Genomic DNA, 16,315 nt, shown 5'->3' with positions numbered 1-16,315 from the left:
ACAGACACAATTCTCCTGGTAGTCAAGGGACACAGGCATGACTTCACTTCTTTATCCTCTCAGAATGGTGCTGCTTTTCTGGGCAGCCAGGGCCTCACCACCCTCACAGGGAAGAACTTCTTCATATTTCATCTAAATCTATCCTCTGTTAGTTTGAAGTCATTACCCCTTGTCCTATCCCTCTCCATTTCAATGTCCTTCCAGCTATGAAATATTGGAGATGGCAATGGGCACAAAAACATCCCCTGAGGCAATCTTAGAACCCAACCCTGCATTCCAGCCCAGCTGCCTTTTGAAAAGTGTTCATTTCCTTCCTCATTTGTTCAGTTGCTTCACTTCACAGTAATGCAGCACAAGTCAGACAAAACCATGAATATTCATTTTTAGTGCTCAAAAACAAAAAAAAAGAGAAAAGAAATAAGCTCTAAGTGATTTCAAACAGCGCCAAGCTTGGCTCAAATTTAGGATACACAAAAAATGTTTCTCATAAGTACTCATTATTAGTGGGAAGAGACAAAATATCCAGATTGGCTGTACAGCAAAAGCCCTCATGTTTAGAACAGGAAAATACCATAAAAAGGGGGTTCCTGTCCCTGTGATTTCAATCAGCAGAAAGCACTAAATAAACCATTTCACCACCCCGCAGTACTGCCAAGGCAGAAAGTAAAGATGTGTTTTGTGTGAGCACAGGAGTATCACCCACTGTCCAGCCAATGTGGGTTTTTTTAATAAGCTGTACCAGGACAAAGCTCATTGGAGAAATGTGAGAAGTCATGGTCTGCTCAAAGCACAAGGCAAATATTTTTCATACCTGAGTTGGTCAGATCACTGCTTGGTACCACACTGATATCATCACACTGATGCTGCTGCTGCTCTGAGTGTGTCCTGCCCCAGCTCACAGAACAGCACAGAGAGTGAAGTCAGCACCTCCTCCAGCTGCAGCTGCTGGCCAGCTGAGAGCTCTGATCCTCACAATTCAGCCAAACAGAAACTAGACCACAAATGTCCTCCAGAACAGAGCAGACCACTGCTATGTATGAAGGGCTCTGGCTTAAATTCTCTTATTATTAAAGGGAGTAAGTTTACACAACCTCAGTATTAAAGTTTAATATCAAACAATTTGCTCAATGTTACCAATTTTCAATTACAAAACAGGGTCCAAAAAAATTCCATAAAATATGTTTAGGTGGCTGAACAGAGTTAAGCGCGTTCAGACCGCAAGGGTAAATATCCATAACTTTTTGGTATAAATTATCTACAAAAACTGGTATAAACAATATTCCAATCTTAGTATGGGTTGCACCTTGGATTAGAGACATGTTCAGGGTGACATCCAGCAGGTGTTAAAGTTCATTGCCATTGACACATTGCTGCTGCTGCAGCCTGGCCTTGCGCAGTGCCTCCAGCTGCTTCGCTCGCAGCCACCGCTCCCTGGACAGCGTCGTCTGCCCCGCGCTGAGCGACAGGAACCTGGGGGAGCACAGAGAGCCAGTCAGGAACAGCTCCTGCAGCTGCTGCCACCCAGCACAGCTCACTCAGACCCAGCCCAGAACAGCTCAAACCCAGCCCAACTCACTCAGCCCCAGCCCAACTCACTCAGCCCCAGCCGACCTTCAGGAGTAAGAAAGCAAGGGATGAAAGCAGGAAGCAAATACTTGGCCTATCTAAGAATCTCCTCTGCCTTGTTCCTCTGTCTGGCTGGTCTGACACAATTCAGCTGCAGACCAAGTGCTGGCTCAAGCTGCAGCTGGCTGGGAAGCCCAGAGTGGTGACAGGAGCACCACACCCACCTGGCCACCAGCAGCATTTTGTGCAGGTCATCGGCTGTGACGCTCTCGGGGTTGTTCTTGCGCATTTCCACAAAGTCTTCTTCCACTGCCTGGAACAACACAGCGTGGAATTATGGGGCAAAACAGATCTCCAGGAGGAGATAAGAACACTGTACCAACCTTTAGATTTCAACCTTTCAACTCATTGCTGCTGAGAAAAACCAGGCTACTTCTCATCTTTGTAAAGAACCCATTTTCAAAATGAGTGTTAGAAAGCAGGTTACATGCACTGTTCCTTATCTAATAAATTCAGTATATACTTTACAAACCCTTGAAGGCACAGCCAGGGTGTGAAAATGCTTCTATTTGGGTTTTGTAAAACTTGAAGGAGAATTACTGACAAGGTAAGTACAGTAACTGTCTACTAAGGTGCTTTCTATCCAAATACACAGCTGAAAACATGTGAGAGAAGTGTCCCTACCTTGGTCACCTCATCAGATATACTGTAGTCCAGCAGCCTCAACAAACTCAGGTAAATTCGGAATTTGTTCAGCACGGAGGGCAGCACTGCAGTGAGGAGGCTGCTCATGTACTCTTCCATGTTCGGGGGAATTATCTGTGGCTGTAAGTGGACTTGGCAATCTGACTGAAAGAGAAAATCACATTTCATCTCCTTCCACGTCCCACTATTTTCTATTCCAAGACTAATTTACTCTCAGAAGGAGCAGAAGTCAGTATTTCCCAGAACCAAGGTAAGATAATTCTTGAAATACTCTCCAGCTCATGTTTTGAACAGCTCCTGATCCAAGCAGGAGAGCCAAGGCTCAGTGGACAAAGCTGGCATGTCAGAGAGCAAGCTCAGGGTACTGCAGGGGCAGTGCCACATCTGTGCCATCACCTCAGAACCCACCGTGCCCGAGGGAGGCTTGGAGAGCAGCACATCTCTGCAGCTTTACCCACCCTGGGTCCTTCACCACCTCACCACCCCTGTTGAGGAAGGAGGAACAAAGCTCCATCTCTGTTCTCTGGCCACGAGGGAGCAGGCAGCAGCTACTGCCAGTGTCACACCCTTCCTGGTCACAAGACATTTCCTGTCCCCACTTGTCCCTCCCTCCCTCCCTCACCGGCAGCAGCGAGCGGCCCTCGGAAGTGATCAGCACATTAATGTTGCATGGGAATTCCATCCGGTGGTAATTGAAGTCATAATCCACCTTCTGCCAAGTGATCAGGTTACCCAGGGCTGTCACATTATGGACACCTGCAAGAGCAACAGCAAACTCCCTGAGCACTGGAGCAAAACAACTGTCAGCCCTGATTGCTGTTTCCCATCTGTTTTCAAGGAGCAGCAAGCAGGAGGATTCTGCAATCACCCTGTTCCTCCTTGTGTCTGAGGTGTCTTCCAGACACAGACAACCACTTCTTAATCTGAATCTAAATTAAGAATTCTTGATTTCAGGCCTAAACCCTTGTCTTAGTACATTAGTACATGAGTTTATAGCTCATGTCTTCACTGGCCCTACAAAGCCAGGTATCTATTCAGAGAAAAACCAAAAAAGGAAATCTCTCCTCAAAAGCAGAAAAACATCAGCAATTTAATTTTGCCATTTTTTTTTTAATGGTACTCACTTGCCTTACCTGGAATTAAGTTATTTAAAATATTGAGAAATTAACTGGTTGACCCTTGGGATGCTCTCTTTGAAATATCAACATGTCTGACAAACTGAATTTCTCCTCAGCAGTTACTGCGTCAAACGACAAAACTACTGTTATGGTTTTGCCTTTAAATGCTTAGTAATAATTTAGTACAGTGTAAATAAAGGCAAAGTTAGCAAATAAAGACAAATTTAATATTGGGGTTGACTTCTGGGACATTTTTCCATTTGAAATTTCTAAGCTGTAGCTTCCAAGAGCTCCAAACCAACTGCCACATCTGAAGACACTCTTCTCTAGGATTAAATTTTGTTCCCAACGCTGCTGTAAGAAATGAAAAATTTGTACTTCTTTACTCTAAATTCAGTAGAAAACAATACCACATCAGCAAAAAAGAAATAAAATTACCAAGCCCTTTTATCTGCAACTTTTAATATCTAAAATATTATTTTTTCACTAAATGCTGAGTATTTTTAAACATTACAGACAAACATTTTGGAAAACCTATAAACCAGCACAGCAAGAATTCTCTATAATGGGAATTTATCATATTTTACCTAATTTTTTTTGAAACAGTCAATGCAGAGCTTGTTAGTCATTTTACTATTTTCTTTAGCAAAATTTTGTAGCTTTACTAAAGCTGAGTAGCAAAAAATACTGAAAATTCAAAATTTAGTAATTTCAGTTTGCAACTTTTAAGAGCAGTAATTAAAAAAAACCAAAGCAGCTTTCTCCAGACAGCATTTTGATTTTAAAATTAAGTTACTTGCAGTGATTTCCTGTTGTTGTTTCATAGGATCTCCTGAGCTGGAAGGAACCCATACAGATCACTGGACTCCAGCTGCTGTCCCTGCACAGGACAGCCCCAGGACTCAAAGACACCTGTACTGTGCATTCTCCAGGTACTGAGCTTTTAATGCAACTCAGCTCTTTTAAGGGAGTTATAATTAAATTAATTTCTAAAGCTCTGCTGAAAGCACGCTACACAGTGCTACATCAGCTTGTAAGACAGAATCCCCACTATTTTTAACACAGTAATAGCAATCTTTTTTCTCCAGTTCTCAGGGATGGTTTCCAGATATACAGTAAAAATGTAGAGCATAAGGCATCAGCATATGCTTTGCCCACTTCATGCACTATCACAGGAAACTGAAAGGCCACTCCAGTGAATCAGAGTTATTTTGGTAATGAAGAATTCTCCCAATTTGTCTTAAGTTGGCTGAGAAGGCTGCAGGAAGCTGCTTCAAAGCAGTGCAATAGGATGTGGAAGCCACAAAGAGTTTAGCACTAGACCCCTTATCAGCGGGACACGATTATCACTGTGTCTAAAAACACAGCAGCTTTTAACCTCCCAAACGGGCTTGCAGACACCCAACTGTGTACCTGCAGTGTCCAGCTGTCCCTGCTCCAGCTGGGTCTCATCTATGACCAGGGAGGTGTTGCTGGCCAGCTGCAGCAGCCCGCTGACCAGGCGGTTGGCCGCGTAGTCCTTGTGGGGGATGAAGCGCGAGTGGTTCATGCTCTCGATGCTCATGCGCAGGTGGTAGGACTGCAAGGAGAAACAAACATCAGCACCCAGGCAATGCTGCTCCTGCAGCTGCAGCTGGCCTGGCAGCCTGCACAGCAAAGCAGAACTTGGCACTGCAATGCTTTATCCCAAATATCCAAATGCTGTGTGTTTCAAAATTCCCCAAAGGAAAATATCGCTGTCAGGAATTCCTATTACCTGTTCTGCACATCTAGGATGAGGTCAATAAAAAATGATTTATTGCAGCAATACTGTTGTGTGTGACCCCAAATTGAATTACTGTGGCTTTTCTGCACAGCAGTATCCACAAACTTGAGTAAACCCTAATGACACCATTGTAGCCAGGATATTTTCTGAAAAATCCTTTCCTTATGATTTTTTCCCCTGAGAAGCTGAGAAGCCTCAGGAACAAAATGTAAGCAATGGTTATCTGCTGCTGTGGAATGCAACAGGTGCATCTGGGATTGGTGTCATGTGGTTGTTTCTAATTAATGGCCAATCACAGCCAGCTGGCTTGGACTGTTTTGATCAGTCACAAGCCTTTGTTATTCATTCATTCTTATTCTATTCTTAGCCAGCCTTCTGATGAAATCCTTTCTTCTATTCTTTTAGTATAGTTTTAATATAACATATATCATAAAATAATAAATCAAGCCTTCTGAAACATGGAGTCAACATTCTCATCTCTTCCCTCATCCTGGGACCCCTGTGAACACCACACACCATAATTTAATAACCCAAATGTCTACACATATCAACCCAGAAAGACCAAATACAGCATGCAGCATCTGCCTATCAGCTCAATACCACTGAGAAGAGGATTTCATTGCATATTCATCCTAGATGATGAGGCACACAGACTTCAACACACAGGCCAGCCCCATCTCTATTGTTACCTGCTCTCTACTTGGGGAGCAGGAGAAAATACATTCTAGGCCAAGTGTTGGAACATTTCAGCCTGCCTTGACCAGGCTGGATCAGTGAGAACACATCCCCCAGCCTTACCCCATCTCTATTGTTACCAGCTCTCTACTTGTGGAGCAGGAGAGCATTCCAGCCTGCCTTGGCCAGGCTGTACCAGTGATAACACACCCCCTAGCCCTGCCCCATCTCTATTGTTACCTGCTTTCTACACGGGGTGCAGGAGAGCATTCCAGCCTGCCTTGGCCAGGCTGTACCAGTGAGAACAGGTCCCCCAGCCATACCCCATCTCTATTGTTGCCTGGTCTCTACTTGTGGAGCAGGAGAGCATTTCAGCCTGCCTTGGCCAGGCTGTACCAGTGATAACACACCCCCCAGCCCTGCCCCATCTCTATTGTTACCTGCTTTCTACATGGGGTGCAGGAGAGCATTTCAGCCTGCCCTGACCAGGCTGCACCAGTGAGAACAGGTCCCCCAGCCCTGCCCTGACCAGGCTGCACCAGTGAGAACAGGTCCCCCAGCCCTGCCCAGGCACAGCCCCATCTCTATTGTTACCTGCTCTCTACAGGGGAGCAGGAGAGCACTCCAGCCCACCCTGGCCAGGCTGTACCAGTGAGAACACCCCCCAGCCCTGCCCAGGCAATGCTCACTGCTGGCACCAGCTGCTGGATGAGGCGGTACAGGTGCTCGCTGAAGGCGCTGCTCCGGGGACAGCCGCTCAGGTTGACGGTGAATTTTCCCAGAGGAAGCACATCCCGTCTGCCATAGCTGCACCAAAAGCAGCACAGGTTAGGCAAACACCTGGCTAACACTGGGTACAGGTGTTAGCAGCTGGAGCTCTGACAGCCAGCAGGATTTCAGAACATACAGACCAAAATCAGCTCCTCTGCCTTCCTCCTGCAGGAGGCTGAAGCTGCCCCTCACAGCACCACACAACAGCAGTGATTTACAGTGCCTGGCACCTGCAAAGGCCTTCCAGACATTCTGTTCTCCCTGTACTCTGCTGTTACTCACTGAACACACTGCATTCTTTTCCTTTCTGCTGCCCAATCTCAACCTCCCTCCTTATCACACTTGTTCATCTCCTTTACCTGCCCTCAGCTTTCCTCTCCCTCTTCTCACTGTGTATCACATCCCCATTCTTGAGAACTCTCAGCCTTTTTGTGATACCAGCTAAGAGAGAAAATACATTCTATTCTAAGGGACTAAAAAGAATGAAAACAACCTATTTTGACTTTGAAGACTAAAATGACTAACATTAAATTTGGGCCTGACAAAGAATTTCTGAAGTTTCACACTTAAGATTTTAATCAGTCCAAGGATGCTGCTCTTTCACCCATAGTTTAAATCAATATAAAAATAAATTTCTATCACATGCTAAATAGGTCACTTCAACTTACCAGTAAAGAGGCTTACATTTAATTAAACCAATTCCCACAATGTACCTTGTAGTACCTAAGCAATAATTCCTGTAGTCAGGAAATGCTGGCTTTGGGAAGTCAGTGGCATGTCCTGCTCATTAGAAGAAGCCAGAGGCAGAAAGATGTTTTCAAACCTCTGTTTAAAGGTGTCTTGGAGATTTTGTCAGCTCTCAAAGCAGCACTGAAAGCATACACTGCCATAAAGCTGCTCTTTTATCAATATTTACTGTTATTTCAGACACTGAAATCTGCCTTTGTGTGTATTGTGACAGGACAACTCCACCTGCACAAAGTACTACTGAAATAAGTATTATTTAGGCTATTTCTGCCATATATTTGCAGACTGGTGAAGAACCCCACAGAAGGAGATTTCTTTTAAATGCCCAATACATAAATTCTCAGCACACATGTCAATACTTACACTGTAGAAATGAGATGCAGTATCAGGTATTCAGCAGCCAAACTGTCTCCCAAGAGGGCATGGGTGAGGAACCCCAGCAACTCTGCTCTCACTGGTGACAGCTCAGACATGAAATTAGAAACAACTGGCAAAAGAGCAGAGGACAAATGTCAGAAAATGTTCTTGTTTCTCACCCTCTTCCCTCTAAATAAATTTGACTTTCTGTCACAGTTTGATGAAGAAAAATGTTTATTCCAAAGCAGTCAAGGAAAAAAAAAACAAAGACTCGTTGGTTTTTTCAACTGGCTTTGGACAACCTGAATCACTCAAAACTTCCTTGGAAATTATTTTTTAAAAAGATTAGATATTGTGTAATGCATTTGCAGCAGGGTACAAAGTGTAGAGCCAAATTTATAAAATCCATAGCTGCTCTATTTTATATTAAAGGCAGAAAAAACTTCTAACATATTGCTCAAAACAAGCAATACAAGGCACTCAAAGAAGAAAGTCATAAATACCAGAGGTCTGCATGCAATAATTCAGTGAAAAATAATAGCAGTCAAACAAGAAATAGCACAGTTGCTTAAAAGCAGAATTGCCTTATTTTGTGCACAGTATTAGGAGTCTCTATATTAGCAGTATGTTTCTTATTTCCAATATCACACTAAACTGGAAATCTAATTTTCCAGCAATTCACAACTCTGTGTGAAAACAAATCAAATCTTATGGCTGAACAACTTGGTAAAATCCTTGGGCACGTAGAATGCAAAACCAAACTCCACATAAATCACTTTTATTTCAGCCAAATAAAATGTAAACATCACATAAACACAAACATCTGCATCCTGTGCAGCACTGCATGGTTCTTCCATTTCCCAAGATTTAAACTCAAACCCTGCTGTTGAGGCATTTGCCTCTGAGCAAAGCAGAATTTGTTCAGATGTGCTGGAAAGTGCCCAGACACTCACAGGTTTTGCTCTCCTCTTCGTGAAGGCAGGCAGGCAGCAAGGGGTTAATGTGCTGCAGCTTCTGGGCCAAAATGACGTGGATCCTGGGCACCAGGGAGGCTGGGGGGCTGTGCACCCTCTGCTCCTCCATGGTGTCCATGCACTCCATGGGATCCAGGCTGGAGCTGTCCCTGTGGAGAGGACACAGCACAGCTGGACTCACAAACATCCCAGGGAATTTCTGTCCCTGTGAGCCAGAACAGCTGGAAGCAGGCCAGGAACAGAGGGACAAACAACATCCACTCCCAGCTCCTGCTGACTCCTGCCATACTCAAACCACCTTCTTCAGGATCTTTATAAACACCACAAATACTGAATTACAATTACATATTGACATATTAACACCAAAGCAGGCTTTACCCCAAAATATCTGGATTCTATTATTTTCAGAAAATAATCAAGCCATAAAATCACATTTATTATTTGCTGCATACAGGCTGTAGCTTCAAGTAAAATATCACACTGTTCTGCCTAGCCTGTACTGAATGAAATCTAAACAACAGCTTTTAAAAAATAAGGTCATTTATTACATTTGTCTCTGTAAGTACATGTGGGATTTGATTTTCACATCCCACCAGGTTCTGGAGCCTGACAAGATCTTCTAGACAGTCACATCACATCTCTGTCACTGGCTGAGTAAAAAAACTGTGAATAAATAAACCCTAATGTACCTCTGCTGGAACCTGGAGGTATTACCTCTTAATTTAAGAGTCCAGATACACAACTGCTCTCCCTGAAGATGTCTTACAAAATCTCTTCAAGGTTTTCATTTTCATTTTTAGAAAGCAAAATTGCTAAAGTGACTCTATCAGATGACAGTAAAGTTTAGCACAAATTTCATCTTCTTGTACTGGTTTTAAAAACTGTCAGGCTTTATTATTTCAAAGCCACTTCAGCAGTTCATCCACACACTATCCACTCTTTCCATTAAAAGAGATTTGTTTTGTTTGTATTCAAAATTATTTTGCTATTTTGTATTCAAAATGTTGCTGAATGCCACCATTTTGTCTTCTTGTTACAGAATGACACAGGGAAAAACCCACAAGCACCTGTGAGAGAGCAACTGAGCTGTCAGTGTGGGATCAGCTGTCACACAGATGATAACAAAACGCAGCTGACCAGGCTGAGGTAATTTTTAAGAAGTTGGCACTATAAAGGATTCACATTGCACTCTGGGTGTCCTACTTGCCAGAGATGAACAAACTCACCAACAGAAATGATTCAGAGTGCAATGGTTCAAGACATCAGCAGTATTTATGTTAGATTTTGTTCAAGAGTTTTATTTTGAAAATTGACTTCTTGCATCCTAAATGATTTTGTATTTTGTCAGGCAAGGAATTGCAGAACAGCAGGTGAAATTGGAAGTTTCTATCAGTGGATTAAGAAGATGAGGTACCTTAATTAATGAAAAATCAACCCATTTTTTACTCATTTTGGTCACTATCACTCTGGATGCAGACATGCAAACCTTTTTTTTATACTCTTCAGAAATGTTTACATTTCTGGTAACAACTTCCAGGGACTTAGAAGTTACTTCAAAAGGACATTTATAATTTCAAAGCTTCCTTGAAACTTTGTTCACTATTCACTCATTCACTGAAAGTTTGGTACACATGAAAGAGCACTAAACATTTAGCTACAGAAACATTTTCTGCTTTGCAGACTGTACAGCAACCTAAAAAAAGATGCACTGGGTATCCAAGGATATGGATGTACCACAGCACATTGGCCTTCAGTTTCCAGGATGCTGGATGTAACACTTTCCTCATCAGGCTATTTTAAAGCAACAAAATTCACTTCTCAAGCATAATTACCATGTACTTACACATTTCCCTGTCTGCTCACTGCAATATAAACTGCATTTCAGGGCAGCCTTACCTCTCTTCACTGTTCACTATGCTCAGCACTGGGTCCACAGACAGAACACCAAACACCTCCAGCACATCATTGACTTTGAAGCTCTCCCAGCTCTCATAGATCTGCCCCAAACAGAAAATAAAAAATAAAATGCTGAGGCAGATGGGCCAGATGCAGGACAGCAGAAAAATTGTCAGATAAATGAAACTCAGGAATCTCAGCTGTGGCCTGAGAACAGTCTGAGTGAAGAGGTCTCCCCTTGCCCTCAGTGTCACTAAGCTTACCCTGGAAAAGGGACTTGGCAGGGAGTTGACAGGGATTTTATGATTCCATGCTTTTTCTATTGGCATTCTTTGCCACAGGAGTGTAAACAACTGCATTCTACTCTGATTCATCAAGATTTGCTGAACAGCAGAGAAGTCAATACAGCAACAGCAGAGAAATTTTGTGTAAAGTTTCACAGTAATACAACATAGCAGTGAATCAAGGACTATTTCAAATTCAATACATAAATGTGTAGTTTATTGGATTTTCAGCTTGGTTTTTCACAGCTGTTTTTCAATTACAGGAAATATCCTGAAAGAAAAATACCAGGGCTCAATACCAGCTGCACCCTCAAGCATCTAATACTGGAATCTTTTTTTAACTAAATGGGGTGAGAAGGTGCAAGCTCTAGTAAATGGTGCTGAAGGATTCCAGCAATTCAAATGCAGCACTCAAGAAGAGAAACACTGTGTTAGTGAAGAGAAAGAATGTAATTATCTCTGGAAACAAAATTCTGGATTTGAGACACATTTCTGTGCCTACAAACCACTGCAAGGCTGATTCTGAGAGCACAGCCCTGCTCATCAGCTCTGCATCTCTCACCTTTACAAGACATGCTGGTCCCTTCTCTCCTGGCAAGGGAAAATTTAGGTCAAGTGGAGGGGAGCAGTTGGGAGAAATGACATGATGACCTGCAGAAGCTTCTGTTTCTAATCTCTTTGGCTCCACACATCCATGGATATCACCTCCACTGCCTGAAAAACACAGGATTTGCAGGCTTTTTAAAAAGAAACGCAGAACTGAACAACTTTCTTCAGTGAGCAACTTTCTTCAGAGTAAAACTAATTTGACAAGACATCTGAGACCAGAATATTTAATAATGCAATATACTTGGCAGAACATACTCTTAATATGAGAAGTCGCACAAGTGCATACTATATGTAATCAAATTAAAGTGTGAGAGAGAGTTCTGGCAAAGATCTATGTGTCTTGGAAACCCAAACATGGCCAGAAACCTGATTTTCAAAATGCAAAGTTTAAACCAGAGGAATGATTTTTTTTTTTCTACAGTGCATAGGACTGCAAAGGTAATATTTTTCTGCACTTCACTTAAAAAAACCAGGTCAGAATATGCATAAAACCCAGTTTATATTAAAAATTTCTGCAGATTGTCAGCAAGTCATACAACACACATATAACAAGTCATACAACACACGTGTACAGGCTCTCCCACACGCCTTCAAATCAAACAAGACTTCAACAAAGCCTCCAAATCCTAAAGGCTGCAACAACAATAATAATTAAACCAATTGCCAATATTTCAGTTCTTAGCAATGAATTTTTGCCAAATCCTGGGAAGACACCAGAACAACCATTGAGCAGCTCTTACCCAGGTGCTGCTCCTTCTGTTTGGAGGGATGCAGGTCCATGTCCTCATCCTCCTCGTAGCTCCTCTTGTGGCGGCTGGGGGTGTAGGAGGTGGAGGGGCTCACCCGGGCCTGGCTGGCACTGATGTAGGCGTGGGCCAAGGGTTAAGGAAGCCTCACACTGAGCAGGGAAAACTCACCCACACTAAAGGTTAATGTTGGTTTTTTTAAACAAAATCCTCATCTTAACATGCTCAGCTACAGGTGTTTTATAGGAGACTTTCACTGTGCAAGTGTCCTGCTGTAGAAAATGCCAGTGGCTCAACTGAAGTTTCTCTTTTCCTATGCATTTACAATTAGAAATTAACAGAAATTTTCACGACTCACCCAAGCAAAAATGTCTACTAAATCAAAACAAATGCCCCTAAATTCATTTGCATCCTCTTTGTGCATATTACACACCATCAACTTTATTTTTTCCTCTTTCTACACCTATCACCTCTCCAGATTCACTTAAAAAAAAGAAATTTTAAATGGACTTATTCCTTAAATCTAATTAATTAGTTGGTGACCACTGATTGTATAACAAAGCACTGGCTCAGGCAAAAAAGATATTTCCTTCACCCATGCTGATTCACCAGGCACTGGAACACAGTAGAAAGTCTGTCTCTCCGAGGTGACTGTTTGTGAGGAGTTCAAATCAATTTCCTGCTGAGGCTGCAATCCCAAGAGAAATTTTGTCAAAAACCTGATTACAGTTTGTTTTCTTTTTTTAAGCTAACCCCACAGATTCACTCAGCCAGAAGTTACAATTAGCATGCAAGACTACATAACTCAGGAAAAAGTGAATATATAATGTTTTGATTCAAATTGCACTGCACTACCAAAAGCAACTATTTTCCATAGCAGACAGATTCAAGGTCATGGGCACTCCCCCCTCCACTCAACCAAAACAAATTTTAAATACAACAGAAACAGCTGGAAGCCTGCAGAAATTAGAATGCCAGTGAGCAGTTATGAATACTCTGCTTTCCAAACCAAAGACTGACTTTGCATTTAGAGCAGTATCTTCAGGAATCCACTGCCAAGGACCAAAGAAGCTCTGTCACACATAAAACTACAACCTTCCATCCAATATTTCTTCTCTAAGTTCATATAGTTTATAGAACTTACCCCACATTCTGCCACATCTCTGTATTTACCAAAATGCAAAACCTGTCAAGAGGGAAAAGGCAATGCAATCATTCTGTTTCTGGCAGCATCCTGAACATGAATCACACCAAAATCACTGAAGCCCAAAGCCCCTCACAGACATCCAGCCAAACATTTCATCATTTTAACATTTTCTATTCCTCAACAGAAATGTAACAGGTTATGTTTTACTGATGCCACTTGAGCTGAACACAGTTACTATCCATGTCCACACTCCACAGGTTTAACTCACAAACTAGAGAAATTGAAGGACCAGAATGAGTAAAATGACAAAACAGTAACTCAGTATTTCACTTACACGTGCATTTGTGTTTGGGTCAACTGTTTCATAGACTCCCATGTAAAACTCAGGATCAAACATATCTTGAACCATGCAGCGAAATTTCACTAAGCTGTTGGGTTTCAGGTAATGCACAGGAACATCATTCAGTGATGGGACCTGTGAAAAAAAGAGATTGCTCCATACAACTGGTATATATTGAGCAATGCTCTGAAGTGAGCCAAAACCAGCACGAAAACTTAATTCTCTGACCATCCAGTGTATCCTCCTTATCAAACTCCTATATTTATAGCACACTTCATATTTTCTGAGTGCATCTCCCATCCCAATTTAAGTAGTAACAAAGTGTATCTATCCCAACATCTTCCTGCAATGGCTGTTACAGATAATTGTTACAATTCTTAACAGTTCCCAAATTCTTCCAGTCCAAAACACTGGTGATAGGTCACTGGAACTGTATGAAAACTGTACAATATTTGAGATCAACTTTTAAATTAGAATTATTGCAGCTGCAGGATTAAACAGAATTTATCACTTATCTTATTTCTACTTAACAGCACTTCCACCATGTGCAATGTAACCAGCAGTACTAGAGCAATTTGCATGCACAATTTCTTATAACAAAAGGTCCTGGAAAACCTGTATGTTAATTTCCAAGTCCATATTGGGGAAGTCTTTTTCACACAGTTTTACACGACAATGGGAAAACAGAAAGAAAAAAAATCAATGCCTAAACACATGGGATAACTTCAAAGAACTTGCAATATGGATAGGGTTTTCTAGATCTGAATATAAAATATTTGTTGAAAAAGCTACATTCAACATTAAAACGCAACAAAAAGTGTAAGTGGCACTATAGGAAGCGGCATTTTAACAAAAGTGTAGCCCCTCATTTTTTTGAGCAAGAAAATATGAATTAAATTCCTTCTGATGTAAATTTTACTCAAATTTTGCCATTAATGCTTTGACTTAGGCAACCATTTAATACTAAATACAGAATACTTTCACAGACAGAGAAAGAAAAATTATTTTCACCTGGTTTTAGTGACAGGTAGAACAGATTTGATCTCAAATTTTCTCATTCCCTTATCAGTCCCATTATGTCATTTCTGCTACAGCCTTTTAGAAAAGTATCAGCTTTTGAACTCAACTGTGCACACTTTATTTTTAAAACCTAAAGCACAGCTTCCCTGCTAAACTGCACAAACCAGGCCTGACTCAGCCCAATAAAGCACAGTTTTAGCAGGAAAAGTGTTTTTTTTCCTTAAAACCTGAAGATCCAGGCAACTATTTATTCAACCCACACAAGCTTTGCATTGTGATAAAAGCTGATGAGAGAAAGGGTTTATGACCAGCAGCCTGTGGTGCACGGTGAGGACTCACACTTCCCCAAAAATGACAATATTGGTCATCTCCTGCCATCTACTGACTGTGCTACAGTGTGGCAGCAGCCGGCAGCGATGGCCTGGGGGAAGGAGCGTGCAGAAGGCAGGGGATGGACGGGCTGGGATTTCACATCCCGGCTTTGCACTCAGGTTAAGGCAGCCGAGGTGCAAATTCCACATCCCAAAGCCTGGGCATGAAATTCAGCTGCACACTTATCGTGAAATTGCAGGACTTTATCAAAAGCAAGCCACTGCAATAAAGTGTAAAAAATAACAGAGCTTAAGAAAAAGCATAACTCGAAAAGAAAAAAAAAAAACTCTTACCCAGTTAGTAGCATTATTTTCTTTTAATTTCTCCTTGAAGTATTCGGTTACCTTCTTCTCCCAGTCAGAGTTTGGAGCATTTTGGGCTACAACAAACAACACATCAACGTGCCCGTTATCACCACGTCAGAGACTTTTACCCAGCATTCTCCCAGCACACCAAACAAACCCAACTTTCACTTCTATCTTGGGGAAGAGAGTGCATCTCGGACTAATTTATTGCCCTTGCAATTCACTGACTTCCCATTTCACACCACTCGAGAAGCACAGAGCCATTGCTGGCAGCGAGGGAAACAACACCGCAGTGGGGACAGGCATAAGCCGAGGCACCGCAAAATTTAATGTCGGTATTTTTTAGTGAAGATTAAACCCAGATTTAATTTTCAGAGTCTGAAATAACAGTAAATAATATTAAAAAAAAAAAAAAGATTAAGTCGCGGCTGATAGCGCTGGTACCACCAGCACCGCTCGGCAGCGCGGGCAGCCAGCACGCGTTGCTGCCGGAACCCAGAGACACACGAGATACACAAAACACACGCTGTATTCGAGATATATAAGACATAAAACAGATACATAAGACACAACAGATACATAAGACACAGAGCCGGCCCCGCCACCACCCCACGAGGGAAAGCGCCGTCCGGTTCCGGGCGCCCGTGGGGCGCTCCCGCCGCCGCCCGGGGACGCGGGCCCCGCCTCACCGAAGATGCCCTGCACGATGCTCAGGGGGCTGTTCAGCCAGTCGCCCACGCACGGCATGGCGGGGTCGCGCCTCGCCGCGGGGCTGCCGGCACCTTGCGGCCGCCGAGTCCCGCTCGCCAGCCCAGCGCGGGGATCACCGCCGCTTCCTCCTCCTCCTCTTTGCCCTCCTCCTCCTCTTCCTGCGGGAATGGCGGCCGGGCCCGCCTCCCGCCCCTCACGGCTGCGCGC

At 42.8% G+C, this 16,315-nt stretch overlaps 1 protein-coding gene across 1 annotated transcript; it reads right to left on the bottom strand.

The window, feature by feature from the left end:
* Positions 1 to 1,092: 1,092 nt before the first annotated feature.
* Positions 1,093 to 16,204, bottom strand: MCMBP (minichromosome maintenance complex binding protein). The gene is made up of 16 exons (XM_063163103.1): positions 16,087 to 16,204; positions 15,386 to 15,471; positions 13,695 to 13,835; positions 13,358 to 13,399; positions 12,800 to 12,901; positions 12,208 to 12,337; positions 11,421 to 11,572; positions 10,575 to 10,675; positions 8,658 to 8,827; positions 7,711 to 7,834; positions 6,519 to 6,636; positions 4,803 to 4,968; positions 2,894 to 3,027; positions 2,251 to 2,415; positions 1,791 to 1,879; positions 1,093 to 1,470 (listed from the first exon to the last, which is right to left on the bottom strand). The coding sequence occupies exons 1-16, from the start codon at positions 16,142 to 16,144 to the stop codon at positions 1,344 to 1,346; spliced, it is 1,905 nt and encodes a 634-aa protein (XP_063019173.1). The 5' UTR covers positions 16,145 to 16,204; the 3' UTR covers positions 1,093 to 1,343.
* Between the last annotated feature and the right edge of the window lie 111 nt (positions 16,205 to 16,315).

The sequence above is a fragment of the Melospiza melodia genome, chromosome 9 (genome assembly GCF_035770615.1).
Source record: "Melospiza melodia melodia isolate bMelMel2 chromosome 9, bMelMel2.pri, whole genome shotgun sequence".
Classification (NCBI taxonomy): Eukaryota; Metazoa; Chordata; class Aves; order Passeriformes; family Passerellidae; genus Melospiza; species Melospiza melodia.
This window is presented reverse-complemented; position numbering and strand designations above follow the sequence as displayed.